The 15,608-nt window shown below is 41.1% G+C and overlaps 1 protein-coding gene across 1 annotated transcript; it reads right to left on the reverse strand.

Moving 5' to 3' along the window:
* Window positions 1-8,528: 8,528 nt before the first annotated feature.
* IL17F (interleukin 17F) lies at window positions 8,529-14,518 on the reverse strand. Its single transcript, XM_037518728.1, has 3 exons — window positions 14,510-14,518; window positions 10,373-10,578; window positions 8,529-8,784 (listed from the first exon to the last, which is right to left on the reverse strand). The coding sequence occupies exons 1-3, from the start codon at window positions 14,516-14,518 to the stop codon at window positions 8,529-8,531; spliced, it is 471 nt and encodes a 156-aa protein (XP_037374625.1).
* Between the last annotated feature and the right edge of the window lie 1,090 nt (window positions 14,519-15,608).

Genomic DNA, 15,608 nt, shown 5'->3' on the forward strand with positions numbered 1-15,608 from the left:
TGTGAGAAATTTAGCCTGGCTTTCCTTTTCTTTACCGCACCAATTCTTTCAATTACAACTGGGGTTCTTAATGGAAGTTGGTAAAATCAAGAACATACTGGTTTATTTCCAAAGAACGTAAAACTTAAAACTCCATATTGGATGAGGGAGCAAATATTGGAATAAACTGGGCTTCCCTGGTGGCCTAGGGGTTAAGTCTCAGCACTATCACCTCCATGGCCTGAACTCAATCCCCGGCCAGGGAGCTACCCATATGTGCAACAGACCTCTCCTGTCTCACCCAGCTGCTCCCCTCAGCAGTGCATTTCAGTAGATCTGCCTGTTCTGCTCCCCACTCTATATCTGGTGAATCTTCTCACCCCCTGAATCTCTGGCCGACACCCCGGTTCTTCTACACAAAAAAATTATATACACATATGAATAAACATGCTCTCTGACCATTCTTTATCACAGAAGAAATGAGCCTCAGGTTTCATGGTTCAGAGACTTCAGTACAAGCAAATGATTCTGGAATCTCTCCTTTTTCCTATAGAAAGGCAATGTGGCTTAATGCTATAAAGGCAGAAACTACCACTAAATGACTACTGTAACCTAAGAAAGGCTCTAATTCCATCTGTGCCTCAATTTTCTCATCTGTGCAATGAAACTAATTAATGGTCCCTCAATCAGAAAGTAATGATAAAAATTGAATGAGTGCATACATGCCTAATCTAACCTTTTGATAAATGTTGGCTTTCGGTAAAAGGGCTCTGGTACAAATGAGAATAATGAAAAATCATATTCTGTACAACAGTAATAATTAAATCATTCCTTTACCCAGTAAAACTCATCCTCATATGACAAGAACTTCCATTCATCCAAATTCTGACAGCTACGTCATGGTACACAGAGCAGATCTCACAAAGCTAAGGCACATAGATCCAAAAAAAAAAAAAGACATATTTTCTTTTATATTAATTCTATTTTCTGTGTGTTTACAAATGCAGTTGACCAGAAGTTTGGCATCCCACTTGCAGACACAGTCAAAGGCAAATGGCAGAAGCAAATCTTGCTTGTTAGTGAATCCCAGTTGGGGTTTGAGGTAACTCCAAAGGCAATCAGGTATTTGACAAGTGGTCTGTGGGAAATCTGGGTCTTTTCTTTCTAAAATGTTGTAAGGCCCATGAGTGTGGAGTCAGCAGAAGCTTAGGACTCTAGGAATCTCTTGCTTGATACTTTCATATTTTATGGTTTTCTGTGAGAATGTGTCCCCCAGGAAGGCCAGTCCCATAACTTCCTACTCCTGCCTTCAGCCAGTGCCACCATCCAGGGCTGTGCCTCCAAGAACTGGTCTCCGTCAAAGTCATGAGAAAGTGGTTGCGGGAGATGGTCACATGTCTTCTCGTGTTGTCACCACTGTAAACAAGGCCTGGTCCTTGCCTTCGAGCCACGCTCAGGGCTGCGGTGTGTCACCTACAGACAGAAAGTAAGGAAACCACAGAGGTAAGCCAGTGGGGTAGGAAGTCTGTGAGCTTTGTGACAGCCACAACCAGAATAGGTTAGCATCAGTGTCTAATGCCTTGATTTACTTGACTTTGAAAACAAGCATTATAAGTTGGGAGTATTTATCCATAGGTCCTGCTTAAGGTGCCATATTAAAGTAGCAAGCAAGAATAGTAACAGCTAGTTCAAATTTGGAACTGCTATAATGCTTTACATTTATTCCTTTTAATTCACACCACAACACTATGAGGCCAGAATTATTGTCATCCTCATTTTAGAGAAAACTGAGACTCAGAGAAATGAATTCACCCAAGGTAGGCCTTAGATCTGAAAACACACACACAGAATATTAATGTGGCAGGTAGATAACTCTCTCTATATGCATTTTAACATGAGAGTTATATAGTGGCACATATGTGAAGACACATACTCTTCTGCCTATATGATAACATTCACAATTTTTAAGAAAAAATAAGAGCAGCTATAAGCACTATCTAATTTTTGTAAGGTTCAAAAAAAAAAAAAGAATAACTAAATAAATTCTGGCTCATCAACTTCAAAGATTAGAATGCGGCCACTCAAAACTATTGTGAACACTATACAGGAACACAAGAAATGCATAAAACAGAATGTTAAGTAAAAAAATTACCACATAAGGTTTGCATGTATGTGATAGTTACAGTCTTATAAAGTACATATCTGAGAAACAAAAGAAAAGAAGAGAAAGCAGGGCCTCCAGGAATGTTACTTTGGGCTGGTCAACCACAGGTGTAACTTGGAAACCACGCTGGGCGCCATACTGTTATAGGGCAGCCCCGATACAAAACGGGGTGCCTGACTGTGGGTCCTCACCTGCGCGCTTAAAAGGACTTATCAATACTCTACTGCAGGCACATGCAAAAGGTTAATAAAAGGTTTATTTACAAAGGAAGGGAAAATGGGGAAATGTACAGCTCTGGGAGAAAAGTGGGAGACAAAGTTTTAAATGCGTCCTACCCGATCCGCAGATCAGGAATCCCAAATGGCACTCTGAGAGCTGGCCGCAAGCCAGGAGCTGTGAAGCCAGGAGGCTAGCAACAGGGCAAGAAAGACCCCAAGGCCCATGTATTTGGTTTTTATACCCAACCTGGCTGTTTAACTCCACCCTCAGGTCCCAGCCACCTTCCCTTTGGTGGTGACGGGATTTGTCTTTCCCAATGTCCTGATGGCTTTGGTCTGGAGTGGGGGTGGAGTCCACAAAGCCTGTATGGGATTAGCGCAGGACATCCTTTCCCCCTAACACCCTGATGGCACAGCGGTTGAGCGCTGGGCTGCAAAGCTGTCCGCAGCCTTTGCAGCACCGGTTCCATCCCCAGCCTCCGGTGAGGGTCCCACATGGTGCACAGACCTCTCCTGCTGCCCGCTGCTTCCCTCAGCAGTGTATTTCGTCACTCTGCCTGTTCTGTTCCCCACTCTGGCGCTGGTGAATTCTCTCACCCTCCCGCGCTTCTGACTGTACCTAGCTCTTGTATAAATAAATAAATCTTAAAAAAAAAAAGAGAGAGAGAAAGCAAAGCATTAAAAGTGGTATGTGGTTGTAATAAGATAATAATGACTTTTCTCTTTTTAAAAAAATTTGTTTATTTATGCATACAAGAACTGGGGTACAGGCCAGAGGTGTGGGTGGTGAGAGGATTCACCAGAGACAGGGTGGGGAACAGAACAGGCAGATTGACCAAAGTACACTGCTGAGGGGAGCAGCGGGCGAGTCAGGAGAGGTCTGCTGCACCGTGTGGGTACCCCCCTGGCCGGCCTGGGATCAAACTTGTGCTGCAGAGGTTGCAGATAGTTTCACAATGCTGTACTTAACCCTTGCACCACCAGAGAGGCCCCGACTTTTATCTTTTTTAGTAACATGATGGACAATATTCTTACCACATCAGGTATTATTTTAAGTACCTCTTATATAAATAATCTTAGCATCTTAGCAACCCTATAAAGTAGAACTGTTATCAGCCCCCTGTTATAGTAGAGGAAATAGAGGCTCAGCATAATTAGATGACTGACCCCAGATCAATAGTAATTCATGCAGCTAGTAAATTTCAGAACTGGCATTTTAATCTGACACCTAGTTCCAGTGTTCAAGTGCTTGGTTGTTACACTGTAATCTCTGATATTGCTGTAATATTTGTACAATTTAAGAGAAGAGATGAATATTTTGCATCTTCATGTTCAAATTGAAGTTATTCTTTTCTTTGATCTTAGTTTCTAAATATTTTCTCTTCAGTAGTGAGCAAAATTCTCAAATCAGCACCCACCACATAACTGTTAATGAGTCAGCAGTAAGTCGAAATCTTCAAAGCACATGTTTCACACAGTCCCTGCTATACATTACCAGACTAAGGCCATGTACCTGGGACTAATAAGCAGAGGTGTGTTTCTGAAAGGACAGAGAGAAATGGATCTCCAATGCTCCTTATTGGTCAAGAATTAATCCTGAACACCTCCAGAAAGGTAAGAAATATTTTAATCATACTTTATTTTCAGATAGGAAAATATGCTTGTGATGAAGTATTAGATAACTCACCCATCAACTTTATGCAGATGGACTGATTATATCATCTAATTGATCAAGTAAGTCCAAGAATATGTAATAAGTCCAAGAACATGGAATTCAAACCTTGATGCTAATATTTACTCTATAGTTCTTGTGGCCTTAGTCAAGTAATTCATTCCTCTTATCCCTCATCTGCAAAATGAAGATAATTCCCAACTCATGTCAATAAGATGCACTTAAAACAGCACCATGCCTGTAACACACAGCCACTGCAGTATATATCAGCTGCTATCATTGTAATCATTTTTATTGTTTTTACTAGCCATCAATGAAATGGCTTGCAGGGGCACATTAATACACCAGACATGAAAAACGAGGTTCAATTGCAAATGTGATTTAATCCTATTACAAAAGTAAGAAGATGCAAAATTATGACTTGGTAAGTATAACCACCCTGATTATCAGATTCAAAAATATAAGTAACAAAAAAATGTAGGAAAATCCTCCATATAGAAATGCTTCCTCTAAATCCATTGATTGGGTCAATATCCCACAGTCTTCCTCAGGACTCTTCAAGGATGAAGGAATAATTTTTTTTGTAGACTGGTGACACATGGGACACACAGTCCAAGTTCAAGGCTCACCAGTTTTGGAAGCTACTGCTTTTTCTATGTTTCTTTCCTTAACACCAAATAAGGTACCAGAAAAAATGTGTTTGTGACTGAGAAAAAGTGTGTTCCTTCACAGCCTGAGGGTAATCCAGCTGAACACGCATCACCCCTGAAACTTATTGAACTAAAAATGCTTTTCTTCTCATCTATATCAGTGTGGTAGACAGCAATGACCATTTGGGCCCAAGGGGAATTTTTTCACTGTATTAAACCTGTAGCTTTCTTTACTCATTTCAAATTAGTTTAAGATGATTTGAACAAAACAGGTATATAATCATGACTGATATTTAACAATACGTAGGTCTGTTTAAACTACACGCATGTGTATACCAAGAGATTAAGTGGTGAATGGAAAATTGATAACTCTGAGGAATAAGATAGCTGCAGTGTTTAAGCATAAAAGTTCATTTTGAGTACCTTGGGGGCAAACAAAATAGGAACTGTAAATTCTGTGCCCCTGGAATAATGACTACATTTACGAGTGCCCAGCATTTCCTGAGGACTGTTGTAAGTCTTTTGCACTGTGTATTTCACTTAATTTACACACAACTGGGGTCTCCCTGATGGTGCAAGGGGTTAAGCATAACACTATGAAGATATCCACAGTCTCTGCAGCCTGAGTTCAATCCCCAGCCAGCCAGGGAGCTACCTACATGACACAGCAGACCTCTCTTGTCTCGTACACTGCTCCCGTCAGCAGTGTATTTCAGTCTGCCTGTTCTGTTCCCCACTCTGTCTCTGGTGAATCCTCTCACCACCCACACCTCTGGCCTGTATCCCAGTTCTTATATGCATAAATAAATAAATCTTTAAAAAAAATTTACACACAACTTTTTAGAATAGATAGTATCACCTATTTAACACATGAGGAAACTGGTCTCTGAAATACTAAATTGCCTAAATTCATACAACTAGAAAAAGGCAGAACCAGAATTCAAAGCCAAAAGCTATCTAAATACAAAAATGAATTTTTCTATCTTTCTACTGGGAAAAAAAATCAGTTTCCAAACCATTTTCCGTGTTGTAAATTCCAAGTGAAATGTTTTGCTTGGAACTTTACAAATAGAGTGAATTTTATCCAGATTTCAGAAGGCTTGGGGTGAGGGAAGGGAAAGCTATTGAGAACGTTTTTCCCTCAACCAAGCCATCATAAATAAGAACTGGATATCAAAAGAAAAGGCAATATGCTTTCAAGTTTATAGTGGAATGAAAAGTTTCTCTCTCCACACATTATGATGGCAAGAATGTTCTGGAACACGTGGAAGGCTCAACTTAGTGCATGCCTCCTACAGGCAAAACAAGAGAACTCTGAGTCCCAGAAAGCTGGGTGCCCAACCTGGGCATTCTCCTTCAGCCATGTCTCTAGTGGCTGCTGGAGAAGACAAATTCCTCCGCAAGAGAGCTGTTTCTTTCCTTGTGACCCGATTACAGGAATCTGAGAACAAAACTTCCATCTTGTGATCAGGAGAGGACATGTAACTTCCTGCACAACAGGCAGCCCTCAGCTTAAGCTAGGAAGCTGTAACTCGGGGTGCACAATATGTAAGATATTGGAGCTATGGGATGTGGAGGTCCTGCTGTTCCCCATTGTAGGGTGGGTGAAGGTGTCAGGCTTTTCTGCCCTCCCAACATTAGGGTGAATGACGGAGCCCTGCGGCCCTGAGTGCATGCCTGATGGCGGGCACCTGAAGTGGGGTGTGGGCATACCTGGGCTAAGAGACTGGTTTATAAGAGTGGTGCAGCAGAGTGCAGTGTGGTGATGCGGTGTCGAGGGTGGAGGAGTACGGCCACTACAAACAACAGGGAAGAGCATTTGGCTGCTAGAACAGTTAATAAACCTACCCGGAATGGGTTGGTTGCCTTACACCCCTCCCAGGGCCAGACTTTGGCCAAATAGAGAAAAGACTGACAAGGAAACCCGACAGAGGGCTGCAGACCAACATGACAAGCCATGAGTGTGGAGATAGTGAACCTGTTTCTGCCACTAACCACCCAAGTGAACTTGAGCATGTCACCTAGTTCCTCTGGGCTCATCTGCAAATAAGAAAGGTCAATCAGGTGATCTACAGGAACCCATTCAGCTCTACCAACATGATCCTACCAAATCTTCCCTTTGATCTGACTGGTTATTAGCACCTAATGGAGGTGCTCCCAGGGTCCCCCAAACTTGCGCTTTCTAAAACGGGTCCTGTCACTCTACACAAAATACAAAGCAGCCCCTTAGTGTGATAGATCTTTAACAGACTCACTGTGCATAAAGAGAGAAGAGAGGATGATGATAGTTACCCAATAAAAAACCCCAGGTTACTCATCCCCTCATGAGCAAATGCCCAGCCAAAAAGGGTTGGCCCAAAGGGGTACCACTGAAGCACAAAATCTTGCCACAAGTCTAAGCCACATCTTAGCAGGGGCCACAAAAGGGGGCAGGGCAAGTCCTGGAGAGCTGGGACAAAAGGAGAGTCAGAATTTAAAATACACCAAATAATCCACCATGAAGTCATTGCCATTGTCTCTACCAAGGACCAGGAGCAGCCTCCCCACATGTCTCTTACCATGTGTCTCTTTCAAGTGTCTCTATGTAGCTCTTCTCCACACATCTCCTTCCAAGCCTCCTCCCCAACAATACCAGGGAGCAAGTCAGTCAGCAAGAGAGAGCCTTTCTCAAGCTCACCTGCCTTCCGTGTTCCCTAGCTTCACCTGGCCACTCAGCTTCCTGCTTAGTTCCTTCTGTAACTCTCCATATAAGCCTCAAGACCATTTATAATAAAACAACTCTCTGACTGATGGAAACAGAGTAGAATGGTGATTGCTAGTGGTTGAGAGGTAGGGCAGATGTTGGTCAAAGGGTGCAATCTTCCATTTATAAGCTGAGCAAATTCTAGGGATCTGATGTATGGCATGGTGACTATAGTTAGCCATACTGTGTTACATACTGGGAAGTTACTAAAAAAGACATCTTAAATGTTCTCATCAAAAATAGAAGGTAACTGCATGCAGTAACTCCGTTATTGTGATGATCATTTCATACAACATATACATATATCAACCCATCAAGCTTCTACAACAAAATTTGTAATTATATCACAATGAAGTTCACTAAAAAGTTTCCCAGATCACACACACCAATTAGTATTACTTTAGTGTAGTAAAGTAATTTTTATTATTATAAAGTAACTTTAACCCTAGTGCACTGAGGAGAAATGTGAAAAACACCTGACATGTATAGAGAATTTCAAAGCCTTTGGGCTGCAAGTTCTGTGAGTACAACTTGAGACATGAAACAAACACGTGGAATATGTTTCAATTATTATTAATACTTTATTATATTAGTACTTGATATATTAATTTTTCTCTTTAAATTTTACATAATCAATACATTATAAATACATGGACAGTTTCTTATATATATATAAATATCAGGCCGACCTCATCTATATTTAGCAAATGATCCACAGACATACCCACTAGATCCTTAAAAACCACCCTCCCCACCCCACCCTGCCCAGCCTCTCCCGCGCTCACACACTGCAGTTCTAATTCCTACATGAGCCCCATTTTGCCAGCAGAGACCCAGGCAATGACATTGTATCGCTAAAGTGCATGGCTAGGAGTGCGATGAGGACTCTCGTTCCCCATCCATTTTTAGGGGGTTGGAACAAACATCTCAGGACTATGCAATGCTGATGAGCCCCCAAAAGTTACTGCAGCTAATACAGAGCTTTGACAATTCCATGCAGGTCTTATTAAGAGGTCTGTGAAGTGGAACAAATGGAGGACCCCCGCAGGACTGCTGCAGCGCGCGCCGGGGAGCAGGCATCCTTTCAGCTTCTTCAGCTGAGCTAACGTGCAGCTGACAGGCCACGCGCCTGGACGACAATGGGCCTCACGCAGGTACAGCCAACCTTCACCCGCACCTTCTCTAGCTGGAAAGAGCGAGGGCAGCCCTTGGGCTCCCTCCGGAGGACCAGGAACTCTTGCTCGATGGCCACGGAGCTCAAGGAGAGATCCTCCTTCCCCTCGGCATTGAGGCAGCCAGAGAGCCTGCAATCGGCCTCTGCGATCTCGGAGGGGAAGCGGTGGGGGTCCCGGGTGATGCTGTAGGTGGAGCAGGCAAAAGAGGATGGTGAGACAAGAAAAAGGAAGGCAAAGGTTGCGCGCCCCTAAGCACCGGGCGCTCATCTGCAGAGGCACTTGCAAGTGACTCTGGGTTGCGCGCGCAGGGCCTGGGTATGAAACACCGTCCTCTGGCGGCGCTGAACCGCCAAGCGTCCGTTTCCTCCCTGGGATTCTCAAAAGCCTCTCACCAGCCTCTCTAGTGACATTCTTGAGAACGTTCAGGGATACAGATGCGTGTGTGCGCTGCACTGTAGAATGCCGACATTCAATAATAATGTCTTTCAGTGTGCTTTCTTTGTATGGCTTTTATTACCATTAGTAATCATCCTTTACCTCGAGACTGCACATCACTGGTTAAGTCTCCCAACACAGTCTACAACATTTACTGCTTGTAAGAAAATCCAAAGCCCCAGAGGTCTATAGAAATCCAACCTCTTATCTCATTTTTTCCCTCAATGGTTACCCCCACCCCAACCCTGCCAGGAGGCATAACAGCACAGTCAATCCCGTGAACTTGGCACCATCTGTACTCCCTTCATTGGGGAAGCAACACAGGCAACCCAGAAGCCCGTCCCATTGTCCCTGGAAGGTTTTTATTCTTATATCTGGAGCAAGTGCTTGGTTTTTGTTTTTTTGGTTTTTTTTTGTTTTGGTGGGACCCTCGCCGGGGGCCGGGGAACGAACCGGCGCTGCAGAGGCTGAGGGCAGCCTCGCAGCCCAACGCTCAACCGCTGCGCCACCAGGGGAGGCCCGGTGCTTGGTATTCTAAGAACTTACACATCTAAGACAAAATCATGAGATGGTGCCTTGAACCTCCCGGTCTAGCACCCTAATTCCCAAACTGGCCTTTCTCTTTCTCCTGCCCTCCTCCTCACTCCTTGAAAATTGATATCGAATCTAAGTGGATAGAAACGGAGATATCAAAACTGCCTTTTCCGGTTATCACTTATCCGCATGCAGAGACTACTTTTAAAGAGCTCTCTCTTCCAGCACAAAATGTCTATTCCAATCTAGAACTGCAAGCAACCGTAAAAGGGTAGAGAATTTATGAGAAATTGGAAGCAAAATAGTGGGGCCCTTGACCACATTTATGGGAGGACCTATCCCAGGACAGCAATATGGGAGCTCCCAGGTAAAGTGGGATTTCTGTCCTTAAGAGTGAATATGAATCATCAAATATTTATTGAACATTTACTATGCTTTGTATGGGAAAGTGTGCTATCTAGTGTGACCACTCTTATTTGTATACCTCTAAACAAGATATTTTAAGTTTTGTCTGTTTTGGAACTTTATATAAATGGGATAATTTTGAATCTCTTCTGGGTTTTGCTTCTTTTGAATGAAACTATATTTGAGATTTAATCATATTGAGGCAAGTAGGTGTTCATTTTCACTTCTACTGTTTTCTACTGTATTGTACCACCATAATAAAACTGCTCTATCTTATGTAAAAAAAAGAAAGAGTGAATATGAAGGCTTTCCCCCCTGTATTTTCTAAATGTTCCACATTATGATTAGAATAAATTAATATATTTTTCATAAGAACATCAGTCTTGTTTGCACTTACTTGTAATCCCAGGGGGAGATGGAGCGGTTATGGAAGACAGATGCCAGGGAACCACCCTGCTTTTGACCGAGGATGTGAATGTCAACCCTTACACTATTGTCCTCCAGAGGAGGGCAGTGGACATTGTCCCCTGCTTTGGGGTTTTTCCGAGCTGCCACCTCTCTCAGGAGGGTGATCCCCAATATCAACAGCAGCAGAGATTTGACCTGAAAAAGAGAGGAGGTAGCAATTGATTAGGGACTTTAATATCACTTTCTGGAAAGAGACATCCCAAGCTCTGGCTGAACTCAGCATTCCTGGTCTTTTATGGGGTCAGGGATTCTCTGAACCTCAGGCATGCCCGTGAAGTGGGAGCAGTCAAACATGAAGGTATTGGGGTAGCAAACTGAGAGCTAAACTCACTAGCCAGTGATTGAATGAAACTATATTTAAATATATACTGTCTTATAGCTCCTAAACAGTGAAGCAGAAAGGTTTCAGGATCTGGAACTGGGTTTCAGGATCTTGATCTGGTTTCCTCACTGATACTCTGGAATCTCATCTTTCCGAGTGTATTACAATATTAGCTTTATATTCACAAGGTTAAATGAAATGTCCTATGTAAGGCACTTATAAATATAACCAAAAAAAAACAAACAGGTGTAATAAAGAATAGCTCTTCCTTTATTTCTAACTTTTATATCCATAAATTTATATGTAAATATCCTGTTATATTTATATCCTATGAATCCTCAACAAAATCCTTTCTCCCAACCACCCTTCCATCTAAAATGCACGTGTTACAGAGCAGGTGTTTTATAAATACTTTCTGGATGAATGAAAGAGTGGGTGAGTGAATGAATGAACAAAACAATACAGTTAAATGAGCAATATAGTTAAGCTCAATGCATTAAGAAAAACATTATGCAAAACTAACTATAGCAAAGTTCCAATTATCCATGTTAATTGAAAGAAGCAGGGACACTAATGATGCACAACAGAGAATATGGAAACTATTTCTCCTTACTCTGGAACATATATTTTGTATGCTTACATTGAAATATTGGTTTGTCTGGTGTTACAGGGATGCACAAAGAAAGTGCTCTGTGAGCACTTTCTGTGAAGACCTAATGAAAATAAAGGAAGAGCTTAAAGTCTCTCCAGTTTTCCTCATCACAACCATGTTTTGCTCCCCCACCATCACCACTGACCCTTATTGAAGACAGACAAGGCCCATCACTGACTCTCAACAGAATGCAGAACAAGAGCTGAAGCTGAGTGGATTTCATTCTCTGAGTGCAATGTTGTTTGGGTACAAGCCTTCCATGAGTTAAGGAAGGGGCGGTGATTACGCATGGTGAATTAAATACTGCTTTTTATATTTTGCAGATGCTGGAGGCAAGAAGGTGTAAGAGTAAACCAAAAGGTCAGGCCGTCAACTTGCTCTACCAAGGTAACTGATACTAAAAAGAAGTTGAAAGCAAGATTGACCCAGATAAGCCTAACTGAGGCTGATTTGCCTTTAGATAATCAACAGTCATCTGCTTTTATCTCCCACAATCATTCATTCACTCAACTCTTGTCTCTATAATTTGGTGCTTCAGGCTCTGGAGTCAGATGTCCTGGGTCCATAATTCAGCTCTAGTACTCTTACTAGCAGTGACTTAATTCCCTCACTTAATGTGAAGTTTAAATAATATGACCGATATAAAGCATGGAGAGCGTTGCTAGCAGAAGGTAAATATTCAATACCAGGATTTATCATTGACATTGAGCTTATGATACGTGGTGGACAGGAAAATGAGCATTTGCCCTCATGTACCCTCTGTCTAGAAAAAGTGCTATGACATTTTAAAAAGTGAAAGGATGGATACTTAGACAAGATCACTCCCCAAGCCTACCAATCACTTCCTTAGGTTTCTTAAGTAAATTTCCCCTTTGTGTTTTCTCTTTTCTCTTCTGCATCATATCCACTGAATCACTTTAAAACTTCATTATCAAACCTTTAAGGTAATAGTACCTTGGGGTTATATGATTTTAGTAATAATCACTATGCTTCTAACCATCATTATTATAATCATATATCTTTATAGAGTATTTCAGAAAACACTCACATTTCTTTAAACACTTGATTCTCTCAGCTATCTTATAGAGCTAGTGTTAATAATATTAATTTTTGTTTTACTAGAGGAGCCAAGCACTTTAAGCAATATGACAGCGAGGTCAAAATTGCATAAGTGTTGTTAGTCACATGGCCCTTTATCAGAAGATCAGATGATATCTGCAAATCACTCTAGTTTGCTACACAAAGCTTTTGATGTGAATCTTGGATATTAGTAGTTATGTAATATAGAGCAGGGCCCCTGGTAAGGCTCTTGCTATCATCTTAAAAATGATACACAGCACTTCTTTGAAAAATTCTTAAATGCCACCTATGAGGCAAATAAATAGATACCACTCCCTTGTTTGTATAAGAGGTGGGGCAAGAGAAAGCACTGGCTGAAGATGGGCAGAACCAGGTCACTGACATTCACGCCCAACTTTGCACTCACTCTGCTGTGAGCTCACCCAAGAGACCACCTGAATGGTTCTTTCTGAGCTAATCTGCAGTTTGGGCTCCACCCATGTGGGAAATGCTCCAGAACTTGGACAGCTCCTGGGTGCACAGAATTTGTGTAAGCTACTTACTCAAGATATCCTATCTGTACCTCCCAACTTCTAATCCTTTTCCAATGCCTCTTGCTCTGTTATGGTTCTTTCTAACAGTTAAAAGATTTCTTCAAAGAAAACAGAAATACAAATGGTTTGAGAGCACAAAATTGCCCTACAGATTTGTTTGGCCACATGACTTGAAATTCAGACATCTTTCCAGCAGAAGTATACTGCATAGGAGCCAATAATCCTGGATTCATGCCCCAGTTTTGTGTATACAGTATCTGGTTGTGTTAAATCATTTAACTTAATTGAGCTATTGTTCATCTGTGTAATTAGGAAAGTAGTCCCAATCTACTTCAATGGGTTGATGAGTCTCTAGTAGACAAAAATAATATGTAGTTAGTATTTAGTGAATGCTTTCTCAATCCCATGATTCTTGTTACATTAAAATGACCAAATTAACTAAAAACTAGGCATATATAGATGTGTTTTAGAAACTAGATTCAGTCATTCTTAATGAATCAATTCAGCACCCTCCATCCCATGAGAGAGATGCCATTCATATTTCCCTGTACAAATAAATAGTGTATAGAGCAGTTAAGTAACTTACCCAAAATTCCTCATTTAATAAACATCGGATCCAAATATAACCCCTAAATACCATACTTTGCTGCATTTCTAATCATCTCTACAACAATATGTAAACATTACAGTATTATCAACATAGTCTGCCTTGACCTTTTATGAAATCCAAGCTCTTTGCCGTTACATGGCATATTAAAGGGATGGGGGGAGAGTGAGAGAGGAGGCAGGAATAGATAAAACAAAAGTATGGTGAGCTACTTCCCATGCCCTCTTTTAATACTCTCATATGTTGAATTCCTCAGCCTTACATGACCACCACCAAGAATCTGGACTAAGGGACATTCTCACGCTAGCATTCCTCTCACCTCTCAGAAGAACAAGACAATGCAAAACTAATCACCTAGCACATACTTGACAAGTTTTCCTTCTCTAGGAATCCTCCAAAATTCAATAGTGGGTATTTTCAATTTCTCCATCCAGGGTACTCTGTCTGCTTATAGTCTTGGGGGAATCAATAAATCTCTTGGATCCCAAGCTTCCTTGGTTAAAAAAAAATTATATGTATGTATCCTGAAAGGCTGCTTGATTCCCACATGAGATGAGAGTTTGAAGTCAACCTAACATTATAATTTCGACCCCAGGAGAGATCACAGACAGTTATCTGTGATACCAAGAACTGTGCAAACTAACACCAACCCAGTAAAAGTCATCAGGCCGAGAGCTTTGTTTCCCACCCCATTACAACTTCTAGTTTTGCTTTTGCTCCACTGGATAGGGGTTAAAATTGAAGACAATTCTCTTGTTTTTTTTAAAGAAATGAACCCCCCAAAATACCAATCAAACCTAACTCCTTCGAAATCTGCTTTTCTGAAATCCTAGGAATGACAGTACTAAACAGGATCTATTATTTCTACTCACCAAGGCCATGTCACGTAGAACTATCATTGTCATCTTGCTCTGGTTGCCTACTTTGTGGAATCAGCTCTTTCTTGCGTGTGTCTCCCTGTGCAGGTCTGCGCTGTGTCAATGACAGTACCTTTCAGTTTTATAGCAATCACTGTCCCTATTTCGATTGACCTGCTTAATGTTGTGGTTTAACCATATTACTGACGACTGTAGGTTTTCTTTTAATATTCCACTTCCTGAGAGGAGTAAATCTTCCTTCCCCCCACCATTGCCCTGAAATTATAGCAAAATTCTTAACTAATTGATTACAGAGGTGAACCAAATTATAAATTGCTGTCATAATCTTTTATGTTCTTCCACAAATGGCTAAAGAATCTTGTCATGTTCTCTGTGTTCTACTTTCAGGTCATGCAACCTGAACTGTGATTTAAATGGGAGCTCAATCATTCTTAGGGGAGTCTTGGTATTAAACAAGAGAACCGTCTTTAGTTCTATTTTATAAATGGGAAAACAAAGTCAATGAAATTAATGACATCAATGAGAGATTCAGAAATTGCATCCCCAGGTAGCTTCAGGGTCTCCATGAGCTAATTTTATTTTAACCCCATGGTTAGACTCCTACTGATGCTTAATAAATAATCATTATTCAAACAACATATAAATGACTACTGACTTAGCTATCTCTGATTGAGGATTTTTTTTAAACAAAAATGAATTAGTAAGTAGAGCCTTTCAGTGCTCCAATTTGTGATTTTAAAGTTAATTTGTCTTGGTTCACTTCAGGTCAAGAACATTTATTAATAACATGCTATATGTCAGCCATTGTACCCTAGGGATATATAGACATTTCCAAGATAACATTAACTTAATTTTTATTCTCCACTATGATCAGATAAAATTTTCACATGCTCTTTTAGCAGGACAATGTTTTTTTTTTTTTTCTATCACAACCTACATGAACAACTTTCTTTCATTTTAGTTAACTGAAGCAACTCAGGTTTATTGAAAGTATATTTAAGATTTATCAAAATTCTTCTGTGATCATGAGACTTCCATCCACTTATATTCAGACCAGGCCTGTGGATTCTTCTGGGTACCTCTTCTCTGAAAC

This window comes from Talpa occidentalis, unplaced genomic scaffold, assembly GCF_014898055.3.
Source record: "Talpa occidentalis isolate TD23 unplaced genomic scaffold, MPIMG_talOcc4v2.1 talOcc4.2, whole genome shotgun sequence".
NCBI lineage: Eukaryota > Metazoa > Chordata > Mammalia > Eulipotyphla > Talpidae > Talpa > Talpa occidentalis.

What these genes read in the sequence shown, in the direction of transcription:
- IL17F (XM_037518728.1), bottom strand. An exon ending in ATCTCCCCCTGGGATTACAA is followed by an intron (nt 8,785 to 10,372) that starts GTAAGTGCAAAC and finishes CTCCACCTACAG; the next exon opens with CATCACCCGGGACCCCCACC.